This window comes from Oncorhynchus tshawytscha, linkage group LG25 (assembly GCF_018296145.1).
Source record: "Oncorhynchus tshawytscha isolate Ot180627B linkage group LG25, Otsh_v2.0, whole genome shotgun sequence".
NCBI classification, from domain to species: domain Eukaryota; kingdom Metazoa; phylum Chordata; class Actinopteri; order Salmoniformes; family Salmonidae; genus Oncorhynchus; species Oncorhynchus tshawytscha.
The window spans coordinates 20333903-20347150 of record NC_056453.1 but is presented as its reverse complement, the minus strand read 5'-3'; the positions used below and the strand labels follow the sequence as shown (position 1 = coordinate 20347150).

At 40.6% G+C, this 13248-nt stretch overlaps 1 protein-coding gene across 4 annotated transcripts in view; it reads right to left on the bottom strand.

The window, feature by feature from the left end:
- The window catches only part of LOC112233702 (myocardin-related transcription factor A), a 44249-nt gene extending 33328 nt beyond the window's left edge, over positions 1-10921 (bottom strand). The window contains exons 1-3 of one of the 4 annotated variants that reach the window (XM_024401505.2): positions 10795-10920; positions 9039-9105; positions 2048-2233 (exon numbers count right to left, since the gene is read on the bottom strand). In XM_024401505.2, coding sequence (XP_024257273.1) covers positions 2048-2171 — 124 coding nt within the window. In that variant the 5' untranslated portion in view covers positions 2172-2233; positions 9039-9105; positions 10795-10920. Of the gene's footprint in view, positions 1-2047; positions 2234-9038; positions 9106-10349; positions 10703-10794 lie in introns of those variants that run through there. The other 3 variants (XM_024401506.2, XM_024401507.2, XM_024401508.2) reach the window with 3 other exon arrangements.
- Positions 10922-13248: the final 2327 nt, after the last annotated feature.

Below are 13248 nucleotides of genomic sequence, written 5' to 3'. Positions count from 1 at the left end.
CATAGTTATTACACATTGATTACACTATCACTCGTATTTCCTATGTCACAATGATTCATCGATAAGTATGCTATGATGCTGGTAAAGTTGTCTCGCACACCTACAGTGCTGGTCATAAAAAAAAGCTAGCTAGCTCAAGGATGCAAACAATGTTCTTCCCCAAAAACGCAGCAAAACAACATCTGTTTCAGTAGCTATAGTTAGCTAGCTAACTATACAGCTAGGTGTCATATAAAATAACCCTCATTTATATGACAGTTCTTATTTGATTAATGGTGGTCGGACCCATCTATGTGAAGCTAGCCACAATAAGGATTAGCCACAATAGTAGAATGCATCACTGTCAATGACATACTTTTATTTTGAAGGCAAACTGCAAATTCGACTATTATGCTAATCCTTATTGTGGCTAGCTTCACAACACATAACCCGGTCCGGTCAAGCCTCACTAGCCAGATGAAGCTAGCTGGCTGCTTATAACGTTAGCTTTGGGCAACAGGATTAAGTAGCTGGCTAGCTATTTATTTTCATGAAGTTCAATTTCAATATGTGAACAACAAGTGGCTACCTAGCTAATACTTACTCACAAGCACTCCTAAATCATTGCTAAGAATAATGAAAATGACGGCAGTCCCTAATGGTCATTGTTTTCAGGCTGGTTGTATTGGCGCTAGCTAGGTACCAAGCTAAAGCTAGCTACCCCAGAAGTTGCGGCCTAAGAAATAATGCTTTATTACCAACGCGGTATTGTAAACACATTGTGTCCGGGGTTTGCTTGTTTGCAGACTTTTTTCTACAGCTTTGACAGAGCTACTGTATCTTTTTTGACACGCAAAGACCCAAACGACCTTCCATAGTATGCATGTCATGATGCTAATAGCAGTGAAGCTATCACTGTGTAACTCCGGTAGGGCAACATTTGAAAAATAGCGCACTTGGTAGTATGTACCAGTGCTCGACCAGTCGGTGAAAGCCAACATCACCCACGACAGAGAACGGTTGATTGTCAAGGGCAATGAATTTCATTATCTTGGCTTTAATGGATTTCGCCTTTGAGTTGTCTCGCTGAAATGTTCTTACCCTTTCAAATGACTGCTCGACTTGACTGCTCGAGCCACACAGCAGACATTGTGTGGGCTAGGTTAAGAATGCTGTGTTGCACATGTAGCGCAAAATTTTACGTGGCATCATTACATCATGTACCTACTTTATATAGGTATGCACGGTAGCTTTGACATCGGTTTTGCACATCGCCGTTAAACTAGACATCGGCCGATACTGATGTTGGCATTTTTATCTAATATCGTCCGATTCCGATATGTTCACCGATATATCGTGCATCACTAATTTCAGCACTTAAAAAAATATATATAGATTTGCAAACATTTCTAAAAATCAGTTTTTGCTTTGTCATTATAGATTGAGGGGAAAAAAACAACTTAATCCATTTTAGAATAGTCCAACGCTCTAACCAAATCAAATCAAATTTATTTATATAGCCCTTCGTACATCAGCTGATATCTCAAAGTGCTGTACAGAAACCCAGCCTAAAACCCCAAACAGCAAGCAATGCAGGTGTAGAAGCACGGTGGCTAGGAAAAACTCCCTAGAAAGGCCAAAACCTAGGAAGAAACCTAGAGAGGAACCAGGCTATGTGGGGTGGCCAGTCCTCTTCTGGCTGTGCCGGGTGGAGATTATAACAGAACATGGCCAAGATGTTCAAATGTTCATAAATGACCAGCATGGTCGTATAATAATAAGGCAGAACAGTTGAAACTGGAGCAGCAGCACGGTCAGATGGACTGGGGACAGCAAGGAGTCATCATGTCAGGTAGTCCTGGGGCAACCACTAGGCTACCCTGCCGCCCCGGCAACAATCATGCATGTTAGTTCAGTGCACACAGCGTAACAGAAAATACAATATTCAAGATTTTATTTATTTTACCTTGATACGGTATGGTATGGCTGATAGTTGATGAAAGAGGAGGATCATACGGGGGATCCTCGTACAGGGGATTCATACGGGGGATCCTCGACACCAACTCACCGTTCTTCCTGTCTCGCACAGGCATGTCGTTGGAGATGGGCTGCAGAGTTAACTCCTGAAGCTCATTGGTCACTGCTTCGCTCTGTGGGCTGGAGGCAGAGCCGGGTGCCACGGCAACCACCATGATGCCAGGACTTAGCTCCGCCCCACCCTGTGGCTCCAGCTTCGCCAGGGTGACAGAGATACCTGTGAGGTATACAATTATTTTAAAAAAGAAAAGTAAAACAATGTCAGTCTGGTTTGCAAATTGTCGCATGCAGAAAATATGGTTTCAACAGGGGTGGGGAACTCTGGTCCAAGAGAAATGGTGCATAGGCTTTTAATCCACCCCTGCAATAACACACTTGATTCTAGGCTTGGGCAGTATACCGGGGTATTTGGAAATTGCCACGGAATGGTTTTTCAATACAGTCAATACCATTGAAACTATTTCTTTGAAGTTTTAAAATACATTTTTATATTTGTAGCTACTTTTACAGAAAACACCTGCAGTCAACTTGCGCAGTTAGTAGGTAAAGAAGAACGCGTTCTTCATTTTACCTGTCACAACTTTCATTATGAAGCTAAACGATAGTTCCCAGTCACATTGTGTTTGTTTACAAGCACACAACTATGAGACCGTAGCCTTGTGAGTCACTCACTGTTGTGCAGCACCCGCCAGGTGAGCTACTTACAGTATAGAATTCACAACTAAATATTTGCCAGCTAGGTATCTTATAACTATTAAGTTAAATTTGCATTTGTTTAGCTAATTTAGTAGCTAGTTAGCTATCTAGCAAAGTGGTTAGCTTTTCCAAAATCAGGCTTTGCTTGGTAAAAGCAGTGAATCCCCGCCTGGATCAAGAGCCTTGCTGTCTAATATCTGTTTTGTGCCAAACGGAGTAGCATTTTTGAGTAACTTGGATGACTTTATGAACTAGGATATCCTTCTTGCAGATAGTTTAGCTCAGAGATTGTATAAAATGTTCGCAATGCACTCATTATCATTTAGTTAGTATTCTCTATGGGATTTGACATGTACTTGTTAACATTGCTATCTTTCGGATTACAAAGGCTGGGTGGGGTTTTGTGATCAGTGCCAGTATCTCAAATATCCCGGTATGGCACAAGGTCGGTATGAAGGTATGACAATCTGGATGCCGCCCAAGCCTACTGGATTAAGTTTATCAGCTAATAATGGATTTCAATATAAACCACTTAGTTTAAATCAGGTGTGTATTACAGCGGGGCTAGAACAAAACTCAGTGGCTGTCCAAGACAAATGTTGCACACACTCCTTTATCGTGACCCGGTCTAGAAACTTGCAACCAGAACCGTGACTCAATATCTGAAGTCGTCCTTCAACTGACAGCTCTGCATAAACTAGACACTCAATTCCCCTGAGGCCTGTTCTTTGCTAACCACTGACGCAGACACAGTGGCAGAGTGTTAAGGTAGATAGATGTAGCCTACTCTCCCTCTCGGTTGCTCAGGGCTGGGAGGTAGAACCTGGAACAGGCTGGAACACGCTACTGGAACACTGAGCATCTCTTGTGAAACTAATGAATTCAGACGCAGAAAGAACACAATTTAGGAATGCATATCTCCAGGCTAAGGATTATAGTGTCAACTATCTGGAGGAATAGGCATTTTGTGTTTTCCTTCACAGGAATCTTCAGTAATTTTGGTAATTAACAGAAAATCTATGGCAATGTATAATAACTTTAGTCATTTATACCTGAATATTTTTTTTATATTGTTAAACAGTGTTAATTGTTTTGTGTCCATGAGTTTCTAGTATATAGAACATATGGTTGAAGACAAAATAGCCTAATTAACTCTGCAACCCTATCTAACTATTGACATTTTTCACAACTGCCACCAGTTTTACGGCAAAACACTGACAACAAATAAATACTGACGTAGTAAAATAAAGAAGTGGTAAAAGTCTGAAATTATATTGCAGAAACCCTTATATTAAACCACCAACAGTATTCACTAAATTGACGGTGTGTATTTAGGATACAGTTTTACAGATGTAATTTTATTTTCTATTTTCAAATCATCTTATTGAACTATTTCATATATTTTACATGTGATAAAGGCCACACAGAGGGACAGAGATAATTAAAGACAAAATTAGACAAAAGCTCCCAAAAAGGGCCACGAGATGTCTTGAGAGAGTAAAGAACAGTAAAGAACTAATTCTAAATTTACAATGACGGCCTACCGGGGAACAGTGGGTTACCTGCCTTGTTCAGGGTAGACCGAGAGCTTTTTACCTTGTCAGCTTGGGGATTTCATCCAGAAACATTTTCGGTTAATGGCCCAACGCACTAACCACTAGGCTACCTGCCCCGATGTCAACACGGCAGACTTAATTAGGAGTTCAAAAGGTGTGAAGCAGCTGAAGTCCTACTGTATTTGTTCCAGATCATTATTATGGTTCTTTTTCTGCCATTTTGGTGAAAAAAAAATGCAAATTCCCCTGAGATTATAAGACCCAGGATTGTGCAATTTAGCATGGTAAAGGCCCAAGGGCCACATCCGCTCAAGCAATACCATGCCAATTGGCCACATGGTTGCGCTAAAACAAGCGATTGAACATGCTAACTTTGTAAGGTCATCCCCCGCACCCCGTGTGACCCAAAGTCATGAACCCCGGCCATGCTGCTTGCAGCTTTAATTCTGTTTGTTTTCATGAGCGTTTTCTCTACCCATGGAGTGCAGCAGGAAATGCCATTACAACAGAGCAGGCCAACAATAAGGCTGTGTTGTCTAAGGATCTCTCCCAATCTCATTCTTGCCCTCACACTATTCATTTCACTATCGGTCTCTCCATTTCTGTGTTCAGCTGATATGTTTTTGGTCTGTCTCACTACCTAGCCTACATCTCAACCTACTATCTGTCTGTCTCCCATACCTAGCCGTCTCCCTCTATCCATCTCTCTCCATGACTGTCTAGGTGTGGCAAGCATACAGTACTCTCTGGTTCTCAGTTAAGTGTTGATGTGACCGTAAGGAGCGATTCCCTGGCACTGGCTCTAGAAAAAACATAATACTCATGCGGGCAGAGAGGATTTCTGTGGTTGAGTGTTCCAGCAGCCAGAGGATGTCCAGTCTCCTCTCGGACGACACACCCCAACTGAAAAACCTGGACCGAAAAACATAGACTGATCAATCTCAATAGTCTGATCAATCTCAACAGGGTTTCTACAGAGAAACACTCACGTTTCATCCTCCAGATCAGTCACACCACAAGCCATTTCCACCGAATTTACCACAACAAAATGTAATCGACCTTTATTATGATTTATTACAGCACATTAAGTCTGATCTAATCATCCAATCTCTTGTTGCATAACTGTAGACCCCAACCCTCATCTTATCACGACATCAGCGGCAGCCTCACCCTGTCGTTTCCCCACTGATCTAATTGAGGCTATCATGAAGGAGACCTCTGACAGGCAGAAACAGCTTCAAAAAGGTCTGTGAAACAGGTCAACTTAGGAGAGAATTAAGTTCTGTGGGAGAACAAGACAGGTCATTGAAAGATTAATTGTAGGCCACGCTTTAGTGCAGGTGGTGATGTCACAATACAGTAGAGTGTGAGTCATAATTCAGTAGTATAACCCAACTAGGCTAACATGGTGTGTGTCACAAAGCTATTCATCACAATGTAAATTATATGTAAACAATATATATATATATATATATATAATTTATATATATACACACATACTGGTACTGTATATGGAAAAATAAGTTTAAACCAATCAAATAACAGATGACTTTCGGTCAACCAAGATTTTTTTTTGTCGGGGATGGCCCTAGAATAAATTATGGTTAATAAGTGACAAGCAGTGAATGGGCAATCACTACCATCGTGGGACTTTTAAAAATTCTGTATTGTTACAGCATTCAACCCACATAATGCATAGTGCATTTAAATGTAAAATATGGAAAACCGTTACTATTTTTTTAAATAATCGAAACGACATCCAAAAGCACTAAACGGTCAGAAAGGTCAGAAACGAGATAGCTGTGCTCCTATTTGACCCATATTCATCACCGAAAAAGAGAAACTGTGGAAAGTTATTATATTATTATTATTATTATATTATTTCAAAGCTTACAAACATGGTTGTGAAAGTATTCTATGATTTATTAATTTATTTTAAAAAAATTCACAAATGTTATAGCTTAGAACCTATTTGACATAATCTGAGGTGTTTGTTTTTTTACTAATATTCTCAGCTGTAAGGACTTTTTGTTTGGCGACTTTGGGTCTTGAGCATCATAACGCTGTATAGGCCACCAAAGCACTGCCCCACTTCATTTACTGATTTCTCTGAACTATTGTCCATTGTCCTTGAGAACTATACTGAACAAAACCCTAAAACGCAACATACACCAATAAAGACTTTACTCAGTTACAATTCAAAGACGGAAATCAATAGAATAATTCAATAAATTCATTGGGCCCTAATCTTCGGATTTCACATGACTGGAGAAAGGCCCAGCCAATCAGAATTGAGTTTTTCCCCCACAAAAGGGCTTTATTAGACAGAAATACTCCTTAGAACACCCCAGACGTAACTGTCAAATTCTCTAAAATGACATTGGAGGCAGCATATGCAGAGAAATGAACATTCAGTTACGTTGGACATTCCTGCCAATTGCATGCTCCCTTAAAACTTGAGACATCTGTGGCATTGTGTTGTGACAAAACTGCACATTTTAGTGGCCTTTAATTGTCCCCAGCACAAGGTGCACCTGTGTTAATAACCATGCTGTTTAATCAGCTTCTTGATATGCCACACCTGTCAGGTCGATGGATTGTGGATGGATGGATGACAGGTGGATGGATGACCCGCCAAACCACACTCCTTAACACCCACCCGCCAGCTGCACCAATGATAATAAATAAAAATATTACAACTAAAAACAAGAATAATAGCTAGGTGTTAGTTTGAATTCTGAACTCGAATCACACATTAGGAATGTGACCAACATAGCTTTTTACTACCTGAGGAATATTGTCACGGTGCGGCCGTTTTCTCTCAGGCAGATACAGAGACTCATCCATGCTTTTATGACTACTGCAATGGTTTCCTGTCTGGTCCACCTAGGAAAGCCATTGGTCAACTGCAAAACATACAGAATGCAGCAGCACAGGTACTGACCAAGACCAGATGGAGAGCACCAGTTAAGGTCTTTGCACTGGCTGCCTGTGAGTTTAAGAATTCCTTTTAAGATTCTTCTATTGGTTTTTAAATCAATCCACAATTGTGCACCTCAATACATGTTCGACATGGTTTAAAGTTATGTACCCAGTAGGTCCCTCAGGTTCCCTTGCACTGGCCTTTTAACTATCACAAAGCCTGGGGAAAAGAGGCAGCCTTTAGTTATTATACCCCCAGCCTCTGGAATAGCCTGCCAGAGAACCCGAGGGGGTCAAAACTGTGGACATATTTAAAATAAATCTTAAAAACACACCTTTTTAGCTTTGCTTTTCCTTTGGGTGCTTTTTAGTTGTTCAGTTTTTGTTATTTATTCTGTTTGTTGTGTAGTAAATATTTCAGTTTTTGTTATTTATTCTGTTTGTTGTGTAGTAAATATTTCAGTTTTTGTTATTTATTCTGTTTGTTGTGTAGTAAATATTTCAGTTTTTGTTATTTATTCTGTTTGTTGTGTAGTAAATATTTCAGTTTTTGTTATTTATTCTGTTTGTTGTGTAGTAAATATTTCAGTTTTTGTTATTTATTCTGTTTGTTGTGTAGTAAATATTTCAGTTTTTGTTATTTATTCTGTTTGTTGTGTAGTAAATATTTCAGTTTTTGTTATTTATTCTGTTTGTTGTGTAGTAAATATTTCAGTTTTTGTTATTTATTCTGTTTGTTGTGTAGTAAATATTTCAGTTTTTGTTATTTATTCTGTTTGTTGTGTAGTAAATATTTCAGTTTTTGTTATTTATTCTGTTTGTTGTGTAGTAAATATTTCAGTTTTTAATTCGTTTTTTTCCTGTGAAGCACATTGTGTTGCATTCCATGTCTGAAATGTGATGTAGAAATACAGCTTGATTTGTGCCCATCATCGGTTGAGACGTCGCATACTCTTGAATACAGGGTAGGCGTCACTTCAATCATAGAAATAGAACTTATAGAATGGACAAATCCCTTCAGAACACTGCAATTAAGCTGCTAAACCAATTAAATGTACTTTTAATTAACTTCAACTTCCAGAAAGATGGCCGCTTGTCCACCCACTGTGAAATGTCAACTTGAATGGGAATGTATGTTGTAACGGCAGGGTTGTGGGTTCGATCCCCACAAGGGACCAGTACAAGAAAACAAGAAAATGTATGCACTGGATAAGAGCGTCTGCTAAATGACTCAAATGTAAATATGATCTATATATTTCTATGATTTCAATACTTTTCCTACGGAGGATAAATTGTTTCATTTATAACAATGAATATGGAGTGGTCATAATAACAACGCATTTTTAGAACAGTCACATTTTGGAGGTGAAGGCAATGTCACGATGTAGTTGATGACAATCCTTGAGCAGCCAAGTTATTCCTTCCCAGCACCTCTCCTGTATGAGGGTGTTGAAACATGTAGTGCATTGTGCTGACATAATAGCATGGGGAGGGACAGTGAGTTCACTGGCATTCCTCCCACTGCACGTCTACACTAGTCTGTGCAGATGTGCTCTGAACACGTTCACAAAGCAACACAGCAGGCAACACAGCAGGCAACCTCCCACCTGGCTGTAATGTGGGTTTTGCATCTTAGAAGTGAAAAACAGCTACACTTGATTGTTAGCAACACCACTCATCTGTCATCAGCTTGTCACAGAGGACAAATGCACAGTGATGACGTATGACATGATAAATCTATAAGTTACAATCATCAATGGAAGGTAAATGGAGATCTAGCTAAGCTATATTGTGACAAAAAGAGATGAGTGATGGACTGGATGTTGTAACGAGAAATGTGAACTTAACCGTTCCGCTAAATCCTTGAAAACAAATGGAATGTTTTTTCCATTTCAGCACACAGCTAGGAAAAGTGCTGAAAGAGAAGAAGGGAAAGAGATTGTCATTAGTCCAAGCACATTGCTACAAATAGGCCTAGCAACTATTCATCAATCATTGTATGCAAACTCACCACGGCATGATGCAGATCATTCATGACATGAATACAAACTAGCTAACTATTTAGGTAGCTATGTATGTAGCTGTATGGTGCAACATGATGAAGAGATACTCTCGTTTGGCTCAATAGCTGTTAACATGTCGATATCAAGGGCAATGTGCATGATTAGATAGCGTAATAGCCAACTGTGGATTTGGCTAACCACAGATGTCACGACAGCTGTCATTGGCTCATATGGCTGATAGCAAACAGCTTATGTTACACAATACCCTTTGACAACAATACAATATCTAGCAAACATGACCCCGTGTGAGTATTTGGTAGACACGGGCTAACCCACAACAAGCCCAACATGGCTTCCCCACACCAGTCCAACACAGGTTAGCCCACACCAAGCCCAGCTTCTTCATAAATGTAGAGGTGGGGGCTCATTAGAATAGTTAGTGGTGTGGTTTGCAAATATGTTAAAGTGAAGGGAAAAAAATATTGCAGACACCATTCAAACCAATGAGTGTTTGGAACTTTAAAGACAATTATCTAGGAATATTTTTTTTCCAGATAGAACCTTATCGCTCTGTAGTTATTTTTGTGCAATCTTACTAGTGAATTTAAAAAGAAAAAAAGACCTTGTACATTGTCAATGACAAAAACTGTAAAAAAAAAAAAGAAGTTAAATAAGTGCATGAGATATGACAACTAAGTTTCTCTGATAATGATATATGTACACACATATATACATATATATATATATATACGATAACAACATTGTTGTCTTTCTGATACAATGTAACAGGCAGCCGATCAAAGAGGATGGGCTCGTTTCAGGAAAAGTGAGGGCTGCCCTTGGGGCCAATGTGGAGCCTATGAGCAAAGGCGCATCGGCTCAATGTGGGCAGCCTACATGGGTTTAACCCGCATTGGGACCACATCCTGCCAACGTGGGCACATTTTCAAGGCAAAGTGAGGGCTACCCTCACCCCCACACTGACCCAATGTCTTTGGGGCAAATGTGGAGCCGATGAGCGAAGGCACATCGGCCCAATGTGGAAAGCCTACATGTGGCCAATATTTTAGCCCGCATTGGGCCCATATTGTCATTGTGCCAATGTGGACATATTGGCTCGGTATCTAGGCTAGTTAACTACGCAGTGGGCGCTCACCTGAAAATTGTCCAACGCAGAACTATTGAATAACGAAATCCAATACCTCCACAACAGCAAGAGAAAAGTGGTTTAAGCGAATCTATCAACAGTAAAACTAGACCAGTCTACCTCCCGGCTCCAGACAGCTAATGTTAGCTACAAGAAATAGCTAGCTTAGCATCTGATGCTAGCAGCTACCTGTCAGTCTAGTCACGCGGTGGTAATATCGAGGTATCTTGCTCTTTGTCGTGATGTTAAAGATTTAATTAATGCGTTCTCATTAGCTACTCATCACTGTCGCTATTATTGTTTTAAACGAGGTTAAAAGTCTTTGGCTATAGTGGTGCACCACTTCCGACTCACAACGGAAACTTTGACCGGAAAACCCTCCTCTCAGCTAAAAAGGCAAATCGTTACTTCCATATAGCAACAACTTGATGACCAGTATCAAATATATACTCACATCTAACCACACGACTGAATGAGATGTCAACTGCTTTGGGAATAATGTAGCTATGGCATAGATGTTTTTCCAGTCTTGCCTTGCATTGAAGAGAAGTTGAATCATGGCAATAAACTCTTTCTGTGTTGTGGGCTTGTGGAGTGAAATGCATGGTCTGTGGCGCCACCTACTGGTTATTTCTGATTTTCTTTCCAATACTCAGGCCTGCCAGTCATCTGAGTAGATTAGATGATGGGTGAGTTTTAGCAAGCATATGGAGTTGCATAACAATCACTTATGAAGATCTGACTTTTGAGAAAGTGCTCATCATTATGATCAGATTATTTTACAAGTCTTATATGATCTTTCACTGTTCAAAACTCTGGCCGAACAATAATACAAGTATGTTAAACAGTCTAATAAACATTCTGCAGTGAAGTGCATGATACGCACACACTGCATAATACATTAATATGAAACTGTGATCTGATTGCACTGACATGGCCCTGTTTGAATGATCTTTTAACCAACTGTGCTATTTTGTTTGTTTTCTCGCATTGTTTGTAACTTATTTTGTACATAATGTTGCTGCTACCATGTCTTATAACCGAAAAGAGCTTCTGGACATCAGAACAGCGATTACTCACCTTGAATTGGACAAATAATTTTTCATTAATGAGTCGGACGGGAGGGATTTACTCCAGACACCCGAACAAGCCCTCATCCCCGTCATTCACAGAAGAAAGAGACTGAGATTTCACGGAAGGAGATTGGGGTGCCTTGGGAGGATCAGGCGACGAGTGGCTAATCTGCCTTTGCCATCCATACTGTTAGGCAATGTACAATCACTGGAAAATAAATGGGATGAACTAAAAGCACAAACTATATGCTACCAACAGGACATTAAAAACTGTAATATCTTATGTTTCACAGAGTAGTAGCTGAACAACGACATTAATAACATGGCAGGTTATACACTGTATCGGCAGGATAGAACAGCAGCCTCTGATAAGACAAGGGGTGGCGGTCTATGTATATTTGTAAACAACAGCTGGTGCACGATATCTAAAGAAGTCTCAAGGTTTTTCTGTGTGTGGTCTACAGCTTATCATGAGATACTCTATCTACCTAGAGAGTTTTCATCTGTATTTTTCGTAGCTGTCTACATACCACCACAGACCGATTAAGACCACAGACCATTAAGACCGCACTCAATGAGCTGTACACCGACATAAGCAAACAGGAAAACGCTCATCCAGAGGTGGCGCTCCTAAAGGCCGGGGACTTTAATGCAGGGAAACCTCATTTCTATCAGCATGTTAAATGTGCAACCAGAGAAGAAAAACTATTCTAGACCACTTTTACTCCACACACACAGACTCGTACAAAGCTCTCCTCCACTCTCCATTTGGCAAATCTGACCATAATACTATCCTCCTGATTCCTGCTTATAAGCAAAAACTTGGTCAATAAAATTTGTCAGATGAAGGAGATGATAAACTACAGGACTGTTTTGCTAGCACAGACTGGAATATGTTCCGGGATTCTTCCGATGGCATTGAGGAGTACACCACGTCAGTCGCTGGCTTTATCAATAAGTGCATTGATGATGTCATCCCCATAGTGACTGTACGTACATTACCCAACCAGAACCCCTGGATTACAGGCAACATCCGCACTGAGCTAAAGGGTAGAGCTGCCGCTTTCAAGGAGTGGGACTCTAACCTGGAAGCTTATAAGAAATCCTGCTATGCCCTCCAACAAACCATCAAACAGGCAACGCTTCAATACAGGACTAAGATCGAATCGTACTTCACCGGCTCTGACGCTCGTCGGATGTGGCAGGGCTTGCAAACTATTGCAGACTACAAAGGGAAGCACAGCTGAGAGCTGCCCAGTGACACGAGACTACCAGACGAGCTAAATAACTTCTATGCTCGCTTTGAGGCAAATAACACTGAAACATGCATGAGAGCGTCAGCTGTTCCGGACGACTGTGTGATCACGCTCTCCGTAGCCGATGTGAGTAAGACCTTTAAACAGGTCAATATTCACAAGGCCAGACGGATTACCAGGACGTGTACTGCGAGCATGCACTCAGACAGGGAGAGGTTGAAAAGGTCAGTGAAGACATGTACTGACATGGACGTGTACTGCGAGTGCAAGCTCGCAGTACACGTCCATGTCAGTACATGTCTTCACTGACCTTTTCAACCTCTCCCTGTCTGAGTCTGTAATACCAACATGTTTCAAGCAGACCACCATAATCCCTGTGGCCAAAAACAAGAAGGTAACCTGCCTAAATGACTACCGACCCATAGCACTCACGTTTGTAGCCATGAAATGCTTTTTGCTTTTGCTTTGAGCAAAAGATCATGATCATTAGAAAGCAAATTACGGACTCCTCTTTAAATCTGCGTATTCCTCCAAAGCTCAGTTGTCCTGAGTCTGCACAAATCTGCCAGGACCTAGGAT